Source organism: Artemia franciscana, chromosome 20 (genome assembly GCF_032884065.1).
Source record: "Artemia franciscana chromosome 20, ASM3288406v1, whole genome shotgun sequence".
NCBI lineage: Eukaryota > Metazoa > Arthropoda > Branchiopoda > Anostraca > Artemiidae > Artemia > Artemia franciscana.
In genome coordinates, this window is record NC_088882.1 from 33,518,432 (window position 1) to 33,533,246 (window position 14,815).

Consider the following 14,815-nt stretch of genomic DNA (forward strand, 5'->3'; position numbering starts at 1 on the left):
CGCCTCCTGGCCAACATGTGCGTAGATACAATGCTCCAACTATCGACGAAGTGGCAATCGTTATGGTCGGTGATCAGTTTTTACCTCGAGATATTATTCTTCATAAGCGAAACGCTCAGTTTTTAAGAATTGCTGAAACTCATCGATGCTACGATGCCCTACAATATCCTATCATTTTTTGGGATGGAGCCGACGGCTATCACTTTAATATTAAATTGATGAATCCAGCCACTAAAAAAGAAATGAATAAGAAATGCAGTGCAATGCATTATTATTCCTATAGACTAATGATTCGGCAGGATGAAGAAAATTATATTTAAAATTCCATGAATTGTTTCACCAATACGTCGTTGATATGTATGCTAAAATTGAATCAGAACGTTTGGTATATATCCGCCTGAATCAGACCAAGCTCCGCTCTGAACAATACATTCATTTGCGAGATGCAGTTGTAAATGACGGTAATACCACAAACATGGGAAGATTAACAATTTTACCTTCGTCATATGCTGGCAGTACCCGTCATATGCATGAATATGCTCAAGATGCTATTGCGTATGTTCGTCTCTATGGTCGTCCAGATTTATTTATTACATTTACATGTAATCAATCTTGGGACGAGATACAGCAGCTTTTACTTCAAGGAAAATCGGCGGTTCATAGACATGACATTACGGCCCGTGTCTTCCGGCAAAAGTTGAAATCACTGATAAACTACATAGTAAAACTTGAAGTGTTTGGGTCAGTGCGATGCTGGATGTACTCAGTGAAATGGCAAAAACGAGGTTTGCCACACGCACATATACTAATCTGGCTACATAAAAAAATTACTTCGAACGAAATTGATGATTTGATTTCCGCTGAAATACCTGATGAAAATGTCGATAAGGGGTTACATGATATTATTGTAAAAAATATGATACATGGACCTTGCGGTGCACTGAACGAAAATTCACCATGCATGGCCAAAGGAAGGTGCACAAAGCAATATCCTCGACTTTTAGTATCAAACACAATTACTGGCAATGATGGTTACCCACAATATAGAAGAAGATCTACTGAAGATGGCGGTAAAACAGCAATAATAAAGAAGCGTAACGGTACCACCATCGAGGTATATAACCAGTGGGTTGTTCCATATTCCCCGTTATTATCAAAAACATTTAATGCACACATAAACGTTGAATACTGTAACTCCGTAAAGACAATCAAATACATATGTAAATACGTCAACAAAGGCAGTGACATGGCAGTTTTTGGCTTGCAGCCCGAAATCAAAGATATCGACGAAATCGTACAATATCAGGCTGGAAGATACATAAGCAGTAATGAAGCTGTTTGGCGAATTCTTTCATTTCCGATACATGAACGTAGTCCAGCTGTTGTTCACTTAGCGGTACATTTACAGAATGGTCAACGTGTTTATTTCTCCGAAACCAACGTGCAACAAAGAGCCCTGAATCCACCGGATACAAAGTTAACCGCTTTCTTTTCGCTTTGCAAAAATGATTCTTTTGCAAAAAAACTGCTGTATACTGAAGTGCCTTCATATTACACGTGGAATACTAAAAATAAAGTATTTGAACGTCGAAAACAGGGTAAGTCAGTCGACGGCCAACCTACCATCTTCAAAGATACCACGATAGGAAGACTCTACACCGTTCACCCCAATCAACATGAATGCTTCTTTCTACGCCAGCTTTTGGTGAATGTACCCGGTCCGACATCCTTTGAGTATTTGAGAACTGTAAACGGTACTATACATGACACTTACCGTAGTGCATGCCAAGCTCTGAATTTTTTGGAGAATGACCAACACTGGGATAACTGCATCAATGACGCATGCGAAACTTCAACTCCAAGTCAAATTCGCGCATTGTTTGGCATCATTTTAACAACTTGCTCTCATTCAGCTCCTACAGAGTTATGGGAAAAATATAAGTCAAAAATGTCCGAAGATATAGTCCATCGAAAACAGTTAGAGACGTCAGATATGACTTTTGATTTTACATCAGAAATTTATAACTAAATTTTATTTATTATAGAAGATTTGTGCGTACGTATGGCAAACAAACCTCTTTAGGATTTGGGAATGCCTTCACCTAACCGTATCGCTGCTGTTTCGACATGTGTAGAATTGGATCGTGAACAAAGTTACAGTACGAGTGATCTATTGTCGTATGTACAAAATAACATTTCCAAGTTAACGTCGGAACAAAAAGACATTTATGATACGATAATGCATTGTGTTGATAACAACGTTGGAGAAATTTTCTTTTTGGATGCGCCAGGAGGTACTGGTAAAACGTTTGTGAAAAAACTGATTCTGGCATCAATTCGATCAAAAAATGATATAGCGTTGGCAATTGCGTCGTCCGAAATAGCCGTATTATTGCTGCCTGGTGGAAGAACTGCTCATTCCGCTTTGAAATTGCCTCTGAATTTGCATTCTACAGAAACTCCCACGTGCAATATTTCCAAATCATCTGGGATGGGTAAAGTATTGCAACAATGCAAACTTATTATTTGGGATGAGTTTACAATGGCACACAAAAAATCACTCGAGGCTCTGGATCAATGCTTGAAAGATTTGCGAGGGAAGTCGAAACCCTTTGGCAGCACATTAATATTGCTTGCGGGAGATTTCAGGCAAACATTACCTATAATACCGAGATCAACCCCTGCAGACGAAATGAATGCTTGCCTGAAAAATTCTAATTTATGGGCACACGTAAAAACATTAAAATTAACTACAAATATGCGTATCCGATTGCAAAACGATGACTCTGGTCAAACATTTTCAGATCAATTGCTGGCAATTGGAAACGGAAAGCTCCCAGTAGACTCAATTTCAGGACGTATACAACTACCTGCTGATTTCTGTAATTCAGTGACGTCCAAAAATAAATTGATTGAAAAAGTATTTCCGAACATTCTAAACAATTATAAAAATAATAAATGGCTAAGTGAAAGAGCGATTCTTGCACCAAAAAATATAGACGTCCACGAAATCAACAATATTGTTTTGACCAAGATTCGAGACCAGGCAGTCCTTTACAAGTCAGTCGACACAGTTTTGGAACCAAATGAAGCGGTTAATTATCCATCTGAATTTTTAAATTCCGTGGATCTTTCAGGGTTTCCACCACACGTGCTACAACTAAAAATAGGCGTACCAATAATACTTTTAAGAAATATCAACCCACCAAAGCTTTGCAATGGCGCGCGACTTGCCGTAAAAAAAACAATGGAAAACCTAATAGAGGCCACAATCTTGACAGGGCCTTTTGAGGGTGAGGCTGTTCTTATTCCTCGCATTCCCATGATTCCAACAGATCTGCCTTTTCAATTTAAAAGATTGCAATTCCCAATTCGATTAGCATTTGCAATCACCATTAACAAAGCTCAAGGTCAATCATTAGAAAAATGTGGTATAGATCTTAATACTGATTGTTTTTCCCATGGACAATTGTACGTTGCATGTTCGAGGGTCGGTAAACCTGACAATCTATTTATATGCAGCGACAATTTGACAGCGAAGAATGTTGTATATTCGCAAGTTTTACGCAGTTAATTTGTATTGTATCTATCTATCTATCTATCTATATAAAAACAAGTTGTGTGTATGCATGGTTGTTTGTTTGTAAAAAGAGCGTTTGTATATGACGTCATTATTAGTACATAAGGCTTCGTATATGCACAGACAATGGGAAAGCCAAGAATGTTGTATATTCGCAAGTTTTACGTAGTTTGAAACACATATATAAATCTATCTATATTCACAGGTGGGACACAGGGACACAACTACAATGGCGCGTAACTAATATGGCGCGTAACGACTTACGTGCGTGGGGGGGCTCGGGGGGCGCGAAGCACTCCACAAACTAGGTGTTGGGGTGGCGCTTCGCGCCATCCCAACAGCTAGTAATTATATATATATATATATATATATATATATATATATATATATATATATATATATATATATATATATATATATATATATATATATATATATATACTAGCTGTTGGGGTGGCGCTTCGCGCCCCCCAAGCCCCCTCGCGCGCGTAAGTCGTTACGCGCTATATTAGTTATGCGCCATTGTAGTTTTGTCCCTGTGTCCCACCTGTGAATATAGATATATATATATATATATATATATATATATATATATATATATATATATATATATATATATATATATATATATATATACTAGCTGTTGGGGTGGCGCTTCGCGCCACCCCAACACCTAGTTGGTGGGGGCGCTTCGCGCCCCCCCCCCCCAAGCCCCCCCGCGCGCGTAAGTCGTTACGCGCCATAATAGTTACGCGCCATTGTAGTTGTGTCCCTATGTCCCACCTGTGAATATAGATAGATATATATATATATATATATGGTTTTAACTACGTAAAACTTGCGAATATACAACATTCTTTGCTGTCCCATTGTCTTTGCATATAAATAGATTGTCAGGTTTACCGACTCTTGAACATGCAACATATAATGGTCCATGGGAAAACAATCTGTATTCAGATCTATACCTCATGATTCTAATGATTGCCCTTGAGCTTTGTTGATGGTGATTGCTAATCGACCATTCCCTGTCCCGGTGTCCCGGTCGTCATTTACATCCCCCTGTTTCCTCCGGTGTCCCCGTTGTAGTTGTGTCCCTGTGTCCCGGTCGTCATTTATATTCCCTGTGTCCCGGTCGTCATTTGTATCCCGGTGTCCCGGTCTGTATATACATTCGTTTTTTAGTTTTGTTTTTCTCCTTTATTTTTTTCCTTTTTTTTTCTTTTTTAGCTTATTTAGATTTTTAGATTTTTTAGTTTTTTTATTAGTTTTTAGTTTTTTTTTCTTTTTAGTTTTTTTGTCCCGGTCGTCATTTATATCCCCCTGTTTCCCCCGGTGTCCCCGTTGTAGTTGTGTCCCTGTGTCCCGGTCGTCATTTGTATCCCGGTGTACCGGTCTGTATATACATTCGTTTTTTAGTTTTGTTTTTCTCCTTTATTTTTTTCCTTTTTTTTTCTTTTTTAGTTTATTTAGATTTTTAGATTTTTTAGTTTTTTTATTAGTTTTTAGTTTTTTTTTCTTTTTAGTTTTTTGTAGTTTTTACCTTCTTTTTAGTTTTGTTAATTTTTTTTTTACTTATGTCCTGGTCGTCATTTATACTCCCTATGTCCCGGTGCTTTGTTGATTGCTAATCGAACATTCCTTTTGTCCTGGTCGCTTTCTCTTTGAGTGTCGTCATTTATTTTTTTCTTTTTTAGTTCTTTTAGTTTTTACCTTTTTAGTTTTTTTTAGTTTTTTAGATGAAAATTTTTTTTAGTTTTTTCCTTTTTTTCTTTTTAGTTTTTATTGGTTTTTACCTTTATGTTAGCTTATTTTTCAGTTTTTTTCCTTTTTTTTAGTTTTTTTTTATTTTTTATTTTTTTTAGTTTTTTACCTTTTTTAGTTTTTTTAGTTTTTTTAGTTTTTTTAGTTTTTTAGCTTTTTTACTTTTTTTATTAGTTTTTAGTTTTTTTGTAGTTTTTGCCTTTTTTTAGTTTTTTCAGTTTTTTTTTAGTTTTTTTATTGGTTTTTACCTTTATTTTAGCTTATTTTTCAGTTTTTTCCTTTTTTTTAGTTTTTTTTAGTTTTTAGCTTTTTTAGTTTTTTACCTTTTTTTAGTTTTTTTAGTTTTTTTAGTTTTTTAGCTTTTTTATTTTTTTTTATTAGTTTTTAGTTTTTTTTGTAGTTTTTGCCTTTTTTTTAGTTTTTTTAGTTTTTTAGCTTTTTTATTAGTTTTTAGTTTTTTTTGTAGTTTTTGCCTTTTTTTAGTTTGACAACTTATTTTTATATATATAGATAGTTTTTTTTTTATACTTATGTCCTGGTCGTCATTTATACTCCCTGTGTCCCGGTGCTTTGTTGATTGCTAATCGAACATTCCTTTTGTCCTGGTCGCTTTCTCTTTGAGTGTCGTCATTTATTAGTTTTTTCCTTTTTTTCTTTTTAGTTTTTTATTGGTTTTTACCTTTATTTTAGCTTATTTTTCAGTTTTTTCCTTTTTTTTAGTTTTTTTTTATTTTTTATTTTTTTTAGTTTTTTACCTTTTTTTAGTTTTTTTAGTTTTTTTAGTTTTTTAGCTTTTTTACTTTTTTTATTAGTTTTTAGTTTTTTTTTGTAGTTTTTGCCTTTTTTTAGTTTTTTCAGTTTTTTTTTTAGTTTTTTATTGGTTTTTACCTTTATAGTTTTTTTAGTTTTTTAGCTTTTTTATTTTTTTATTAGTTTTTAGTTTTTTTTGTAGTTTTTGCCTTTTTTTAGTTTTTTCAGTTTTGACGTCACCTGATCCAGTTTTTTCAGGTGACGTCACCTGACCCATCCACACATCCACAGACAGACAACTTATTTTTATATAGATAGATATATATATATATATATATATATATATATATATATATATATATATATATATATATATATATATATATATATATATATATATATATATATATATATATATATATATATATATATATTAACTACGTAAAACTTGCGAATATACAACATTTTTGGCTGTTCCATTGTCTGTGCATATAAATAGATTGTCAGGTTTACCGACTCTTGAACATGCAGCATATAATTGTCCATGGGAAAAACAATCTGTAGTCAGATCTATACCACTTTATTCTAATTATTGCCCTTGAAGTTTGTTGATGGTGATTGCTAATCGAACATTCATCCCCCTGTGCCCCCCGGCGCCCCCGTTGTTGTTATTTCCCTGTGTCCCGGTCGATTTCTTAGCAAGAGTTACAAAAACTGACTAAACACAAGCAAAAAACTTGTAAAATATTTCTAATTGGAAAAATAAATTTCCAAGAAAAAAGGAATATCAGATATTTAAACAGTGAATTAAGACAACTATAAAAAAAATATTTGATTTAATGCGGCGAATTATAATTCATCTTTCGGCAGTTCATCCAATTCGACATCGGAGAGATCTATGTCTTCTTCGACTTCTAAAATAACATCTTTTCCATCCCAAGGTTCAACATCCCGAATTTTGGACAATTCGGCACCTCGAATGGGAGCTGTCGATCCTTTGCCATACGAGGGATCCCTTAAAAATGCATTGATTCCATCACTAGAGAAGGGGCCACGCAACGTCAAATACTTCATCTTCTTATGACTTATAACAGCCATAGCTGGATATCCAAAACCACCAAGTTCTAGAGCTTCTTCTAATTCTGGCTGACTGCTTGCTTCAGCCCAAAGCCACCCCCACATTTTCTTTCTGTATTTTTCTCCCATGGTTCTGAGAATTTCCAAGTAGTTATTGCGACATTCAGATTGACAGTCGTATATGTTTGGCAGAATTGAAATTACGCAAAGTGGATGATCGACACAGGCAGACTTGAAGACTGACTCAGATGTTATCTGTTCTATTTTTGGAGCCGGTACACTTTCCACTGCTTTCTCAAGAGCCCAGGAGACAATATCTTGTGAAACTCTACCACCATCATAAACTTGTGCTGAATGTTTTTCCTTCTTACCAGATGGGAAATACTTGATTGTTGGGTAGCCTTGAATACCATACTCTTTCGCCTTGATTGAGTGAACTGTCGCATCAAGAGCTCCCAGTTTGACTTTTCCTTTAAGTTCAGTGGCTGCTTGAGCCCAATTAGGTGCCAGGTTCTTACAGTGGCCACACCATGGTGCATAAAATTCGACAAGCCACAAATCCTCGGATCCAAGAACAAGTTTGTCAAAGTTGTCATCAGTCAGTTCAATAACATCGCTACTACCCGAAGAACTACTCTTCTTTCCACCCATTTGATTATTGACTTTGGCTTTTAAAGCTTTGAAAGCAGCATCAATGAGCCCATCAGCAGTTCTTGCTCCATTGTAATCTTCTGGCTTCTTTTTATTTGCTCCAAAAATTGTAATAGTTGGGAAACCACGCACACCAAACTCACCACCAAGTGAATTATGCTCGTCAGCATTTACTGCACCAACTTTCACAACACCCTTCAAACCTTTTGCAGCTTTAGCATATTCTGGAGCTAAACTTTTACAGTTTCCACACCAAGGAGCAAAAAATTCTACAATCCAAATGTCATCACTTTTTCTCACTAGAGAATCAAAATTTGAAGGGGTCAATTCAACCACATCACCATTGGAAGGATACAAACATGATCCATAGTGGAGCACAAACAAAATACCTAAGAATTTTAAGTTCATTCTTCGACAGCCTTTTGATGAAGATTCAGAAAATGTTCTTTAAATTATAAATATATTCAAGTCAACTTGTTCATATGTTATCTTGTTAAGAAGTCAAACAGATTTCAAAACAAGGAAGATCAAGTTTTAAATTTTACCAATTTTACTGAAATGCTTAGTAAATAATTCTGCGATATTCTTTTTTTCAGTTGATTCATTAGCGTCATTTCAGTTATTAAGAAAAGACGGTATAGCTCTTTGTTTATTTTTATTTAATTTATGACGCAAGATTTCCCACATTTTCTGCTGGGACGCAGCTGAAGATATTTCCTTCTCATAATAATTTCTTTCAGTTTCTCTCAAAGTTCTAGTCAGAGCATTTTTGTACAATTTGAATTTCTGGATGTTTTCATCAGACGGATAGTTGCATTTAATTTTGTATAGTCTATTTTCTTCATTAATACATTTTAACAGTCTCGGGGATATCCATGTTTTTGTGGCATTGACTTGAGTGTTTTCCTTTTAACTTTCGGACATATATCATTAAAACCATCATTAAATGATTTAAAAAAACATTTCCAATGCCTTGTTTGTATCCTCAGTACTGACAACTTCCTTCCAATCTATATCTCCTAGCTTAATAATTAAACGCGCAATTGATTCGCATTTATTATACGACCTGTTTTTTCATTACGTTTATTTTTTTTTAGATCTGTCCAAATTAAATTCAGAAATTTATCACACCGTGATGTGAAATATCGTTTAATATGACAAAAGTTGAAAAACAAATACTATTAGAAAAAATATTATCAATTAATGTTGCTCCATTATCATCTATTCGAGTTGGAATCGGACATGATGGGAGCAGTCCTTGACAAAGCATTAGTTCTAAAAATTATCTTATCTTCGAATCATTTTGCTTTGCTTGAATTTTTATTAGGTCTAGGTTGAAATCATCAAAATAAACATTTGCTTATTCATTTGTGATATTTTATTGAATAAAATTTCAAATTGCATCAAAAATTGATCTATGCTTCCGGAAGGTGGACGATATAAAGATATCATAATTGTTGATATTTTATTAACTTCACATTCCAGAATACACGTTTCAAAAATCATTTCTACATTCCAAATCATTAGGTCTCGTCTTATTTTCGATTTTAACTCTTTTCTTGTGATAAATCCTAATCCACCATGCTGATGGTGTTTTCTACCCTCATGAACAAAATCATAATCAAGAAACATTACATCATTAATATTCCTATCATTTAAGAAAGATTCGCTTAAAGCTAAAGCTTCAATTTTATTTTTATTAATTATGTCATCTTTGAACTCAATGCTACTAAGTAAACCTCTGCAGTTAAAACTAGAAAAACCTACATTACTGCATGTGAAGATAGAATAATCCATAAATGAATATTGTTATTCGGGCTATCTTCCAAAATTACTGCTTCATCATCCTTAACATCCCTAATGCATTCCAGTATATCAAAAGGATTTTCCTCTAACAGTTTAGTTCTGCTTGCAAGATCAGGTAAATTATGTAAACTCAATATAATAAATCAACAAAAAAGCCTCGATTCAGTTAATCAACAATTTAACAAAAGACCACTCAAAAAAGAGAAAAAAGAAAACATAAAAACCGCAGACGTCGGAGAATTCCATTGCATTCCGGTGGAAGTATGTTCATTCTATTCAACAGAGAACACGCACATTTTGACTACAATGTGCGCACACCAACACATTTGCGCATTTATGTAGTGACTATTATGAACAAATCCCTTATAATGACAAAAAAAATAACACAATTTATTCGACTGGTCGGACATTATACCACTTCTTTTTTTGTTTCCTTCGTCCTGGTCTATGTAGCATAATCTGGGTGGTACCGTGGGTGGGATCCATGCAACAAAACCTTTATCTTTCATTTCTTTCTTTTTTTGATTCAGCGTAGTGCGAATCTCCCTGCTGGTTTGACTAACATCATCACTGAAGAAAACTCCATTGTAATCAAATTTTGTCGCTTTATCAAGTTTTTTTTTCCAGGGGTGGGCACGTAATTGTTTATTCGCTTGAAGTACCGAGAATTTGTCATCCGAGTTCATGAGTCGTATTGTAACAAATTTGTCATGTACTTCTTTAACTTCAAAATTAATTTTTAGTTGTAAGAAGTTTTCCAGCAAATGTTCCATTTTCGTCGAGGCCTCCGGCACTGAGGCAGCCTTTAAATTCCAAGCAATAATGTTATCTTTCTTTTCCAAATTCTCCAATATGAGGACCCTATCAGTGAGAGGGCCTAATCCATGGGCTTCTTTCTTTCGTATATCTTTTAATTCTGCCTGAATCTTTGTTATTGTATCCGAGTGGGTCGCAGTTATGATTTCAATATCATCTACTTTGGAAGTTAGACCACTAATGTCAGAACAGATTTTGGATAATTCAAATCTCAAACCTTGTTTCTCTTCCCGCGTTGCTTTAACTGTTTCTAAAATCTGATGGACCAAACTGGTCAGCGCGTCAATCGAATCACGTATTGTCACTTGGGCTGTTGAATCTTCCACAGATAATCGTTTGGATTCCATATCATTACGTCTCTTTTTACTGGACATAATAACTATTCACAGTTGTTCACAAGATTAGCATAAAATAAGTCAAAATGCGCGCTCTCCGATACTGAGATGTTAACTCGAGGAGAGCATTGAATGAACATTGAGCATTGAAATGTTTAGTTTATACATTTCTGCCACTCCCCCAGTAAACTCCTCTATGGCTTCAGAGGTGGTGCCGCTTTTAAGGGCTTCATAGCTACCATATAATTTTGCATAAGCCCTCTCTAACAATGCAATCGAAAATTCATTTTTCTCTTTGGATTGAAGGTGGACTAATCTATCACATCATCCACCCATTGGCCATACTGCCAAAACCTGAAGTGAAAAATTCCAGCATACTTGCCATCGTCTAAGGACTGATCATCAGGTAAAATTCGTTTAAAAAGAACTGTATTGATTGTAAGATTTGTCATAGCAGCCAATTACCAACAATCACCAAGCTCTCCTTGTTGATTATCAAATCTTGATGCATCGTTCACCATAAACTGTGGATCTGAACATATTTTATGGGGTCTTAGCCAACGAACTCTTCTAAATGGTCGTTTGCTGTAGAATAAAGAGCAGTCTTCAGCTGGGAAGGACGAATCTTCGAAAGGCTTCAGCCAAGCAGTATTCTTTGGTTTTTTCGTAGTCTTGGGGACTGGATCTGCTTTTTCCAGGTATGGGTCTTTTATGTTCATCAATCAACATAACCGGACAAGCTTTATGGTTGTGTCCAAGGTAGCAAACATCCACTTTACCACGGTTGTAGTTGAACGACGGGGTAGCACTGGTGGACCGGCTTTTTCAACAACGAGTTTTGTGAGGCTATCAAGCAGTCCACTTTCACTTCCCTCTCCTCCTCCAGCCCTTATAGATTCAGGGACAACGGTAAATGTGATAAATGCATCCGTGTTTAACAAATTTGCCAATTATATTTAACGACTAATGAGTAATATATGCCCCAATGTAACCGGACGTGATCTAGACGTTATAGGATCTGTGTATCTAACTATACACAAGGATAATAGGAACTTTCCTAGTAAATTTATAATTTGCAAAAACCATATGAGGCAATAATAGGAGCAAATTTTAAAAAAGGAAATAAAGTATTATTTGATGTAGCAAATACAAAATTGGTCTACCCGACGGATAAAAAACAATCATAAATAACATCCAAACTAATTTGGTAAAAGCGAACATATATATATACGACAATAATTCCAAATAGAAAAAGGAATTTTTTCCATGACAAAATTTTTGTTTCAAATTTATAAATTAAGATATTTCTAATACTTGGATATTGTTCTTTTGCATTTTTTTGTTTTTTTTTCTGAATTTACGAGAGAGAGTGCACATCTACCTATTATATGCCGAAGTAAATGATCATTTGTTTTAAATGTGGCTAGGCTTTTATCCTAAAACATTGTATACGAAATTTATTTCTTAGCAAGAGTTACAAAAACTGACTAAACAAAGCAAACAACTTGTAAAATATTTCTAATTGGAAAAATAAATTTCCAAGAAAAAAAGGAATATCAGATATTTAAACAGTGAATTAATACAACTATAAAAAAAAGTATTTGATTTAAAGTGGCGAATTATAATTCATCTTTCGGTAGTTCATCCAATTCGACATCGGAGAGATCTATGTCTTCTTCGACTTCTAAAATAGCTTCTTTTCCATCCCAAGGCTCAACATCCCGAATTTTGGGCAATTCAGTACCTCGAATGGGAGCTGTCGATCCTTTGCCATACGAGAGATCCCTTAAAAATGCATTGATTCCATCACTAGAGAAGGGGCCACGCAACGTCAAATACTTCATCTTCTTATGACTTATAACAGCCATAGCTGGATATCCAAAACCGGCAAATTCTAGAGCTTCTTCTAATTCTGGCTGACTGCTTGCTTCAGCCCAAAGCCATCTCCACATTTTCTTTTTGTATTTTTCTCCCATGGTTCTGAGAATTTCCAAGTAGTTATTGCGACATTCAGATTGACAGTCGTATATGTTTGGCAGAATTGAAATAACGCAAAGTGGATGATCGACACAGGCTGACTTGAAGACCGACTCAGATGTTATCTGTTAAATGTTTGGAGCCGGTACACTTTCTGCTGCTTTCTCAAGAGCCCAGGAGACAATATCTTGTGAAACTCTGCCACCATCATAATCTTGTGCTGAATGTTTATCCTTCTTACCAGATGGGAAATACTTGATTGTTGGGTAGCCTTGAAAACCATACTCTTGCGCCTTGATTGAGTGAACTGTCGCATCAAGAGCTCCCAGTTTGACTTTGCCTTTAAGTTCAGTGGCTGCTTGAGCCCAATGAGGTGCCAGGTTCTTACAGTGGCCACACCATAGTGCATAAAGTTCGACAAGCCACAAATCATCGGATCCAAGAATAAGTTTGTCAAAGTTGTCATCAGTCAGTTCAATAACATCGCTAATACCCGAAGAACTACTCTTGATTCCACCCATTTGATTATTGACTTTCGCTTTTAAAGCCTTTAAAGCAGCAACAATGAGCCCATCAGCAGTTCTTGCTCCATTGTAAGCTTCTGGCTTCTTTTTGTTTTGCTCCTTTTATTTGCTTCGCTTATATATATATATATATATATATATATATATATATATATATATATATATATATATATATATATATATATATATATATATATATGTATATATATATATATATATATATATATATATATATATATATATATATATATATATATATATATATATACATATATATATATATATATATACATATATATATATATATTTATATATATTTATATATAAATATATATATATATATATATATATATATATATATATATATATATATATATATATATATATATATATATATATATATATATATATATATATATATATATATATATATATATATATATATATTTATATACACACGAAACCCCAATTGGGCCATTTGGCCCAAACAAATGAAAAAAATACAGTAACAAACTTAGACTGAAAATTCATTAAATAAATTATTTAAGAAAACATCACGATACTTCATACCTACCCGGACGAACTTTAAAATATTACTTATTCTTAAGTAACACCTCATTCTCAAGATTTCCGAAATCCAATTCCTCCCCCCAACCTCCCTACCAAATATTTCCAAGCACGACTCCCTCAACTCCCTACAATCCCCTAAAAATGGTGCATTGTCTCATCCATCTCTCCACACAAAGGGCAACTGTAAAGACCATACCTCAATCTATTTCTCCCTAAATATTTCCTTCGTTCTCCAAGAGGTATAAAAATCCCCCTTACATATATTACCCCTTTCAAATCATCTGGAGCCAATCCCATTTTTAGGTAAATTTCTTCGCCCAAATTCTCCTTGACATCCGCATATATCCCAAGGGACGGCGAGGTGGCCTTCTCAGCTTGCCAAACCTGAACTTCCTGAGATTCTAGCCTAGTAGCAACTAACCTAGATACTGTCCCTACCATCTCTCCTATCCCCTTTCCCTCATTCCAGCAATTCCCTAGCCCTGCACGGTCTAATATATTCTTCACCTGATATGGCCCCGAATCATTCCTCCTATCTTGAAGCATAATTAAAAATGCTTGTTTAACTAGCCTATTATCTTCTATCGATGACACCCTTTCCCAATATTTAATCATTCTAATTAACCTACTCTGTCTCATGTACTTTATTCCTTTATCCCCTCTCATTAACAGCCCATTAAACTTATTATCAAGGCCTAACATACGCTTAAAAAAAACCTCAACTGCATTCTTTCTAAATTTAATTCCTTATTAAACCCCCAAAGCTCCGCCCCGTAATGCAAAGCCGATCTAACCCTAGCATTAAAAACATACTTTAGCAGTCCTACATCCCTAATTTCCTTAATACTACTTTTACTTAACAATCCTAGTAGTCTATTTCCCTTACTTTCTACCATCTTGAGATGTTTCTTCCATTTCCCATCTGACGAAAGCCTACACCCTAAGTACTGAAATTCATCTACATAGTC

The 14,815-nt window shown here is 34.7% G+C and overlaps 1 protein-coding gene and 1 pseudogene across 1 annotated transcript in view; both read right to left on the reverse strand.

Annotated features, from left to right (window-relative positions):
• LOC136040055 (uncharacterized) overlaps positions 1 to 8,357 on the reverse strand; it is a 29,496-nt gene extending 21,139 nt beyond the window's left edge. Inside the window, 1 exon segment of the mRNA XM_065724120.1 lies at positions 6,943 to 8,357. Coding sequence (XP_065580192.1) covers positions 6,943 to 8,227 — 1,285 coding nt within the window. The 5' untranslated portion in view covers positions 8,228 to 8,357.
• A 3,919-nt stretch (positions 8,358 to 12,276) lies between these two features.
• LOC136040056 (protein disulfide-isomerase A6 homolog) lies at positions 12,277 to 14,462 on the reverse strand (annotated as a pseudogene).
• Between the last annotated feature and the right edge of the window lie 353 nt (positions 14,463 to 14,815).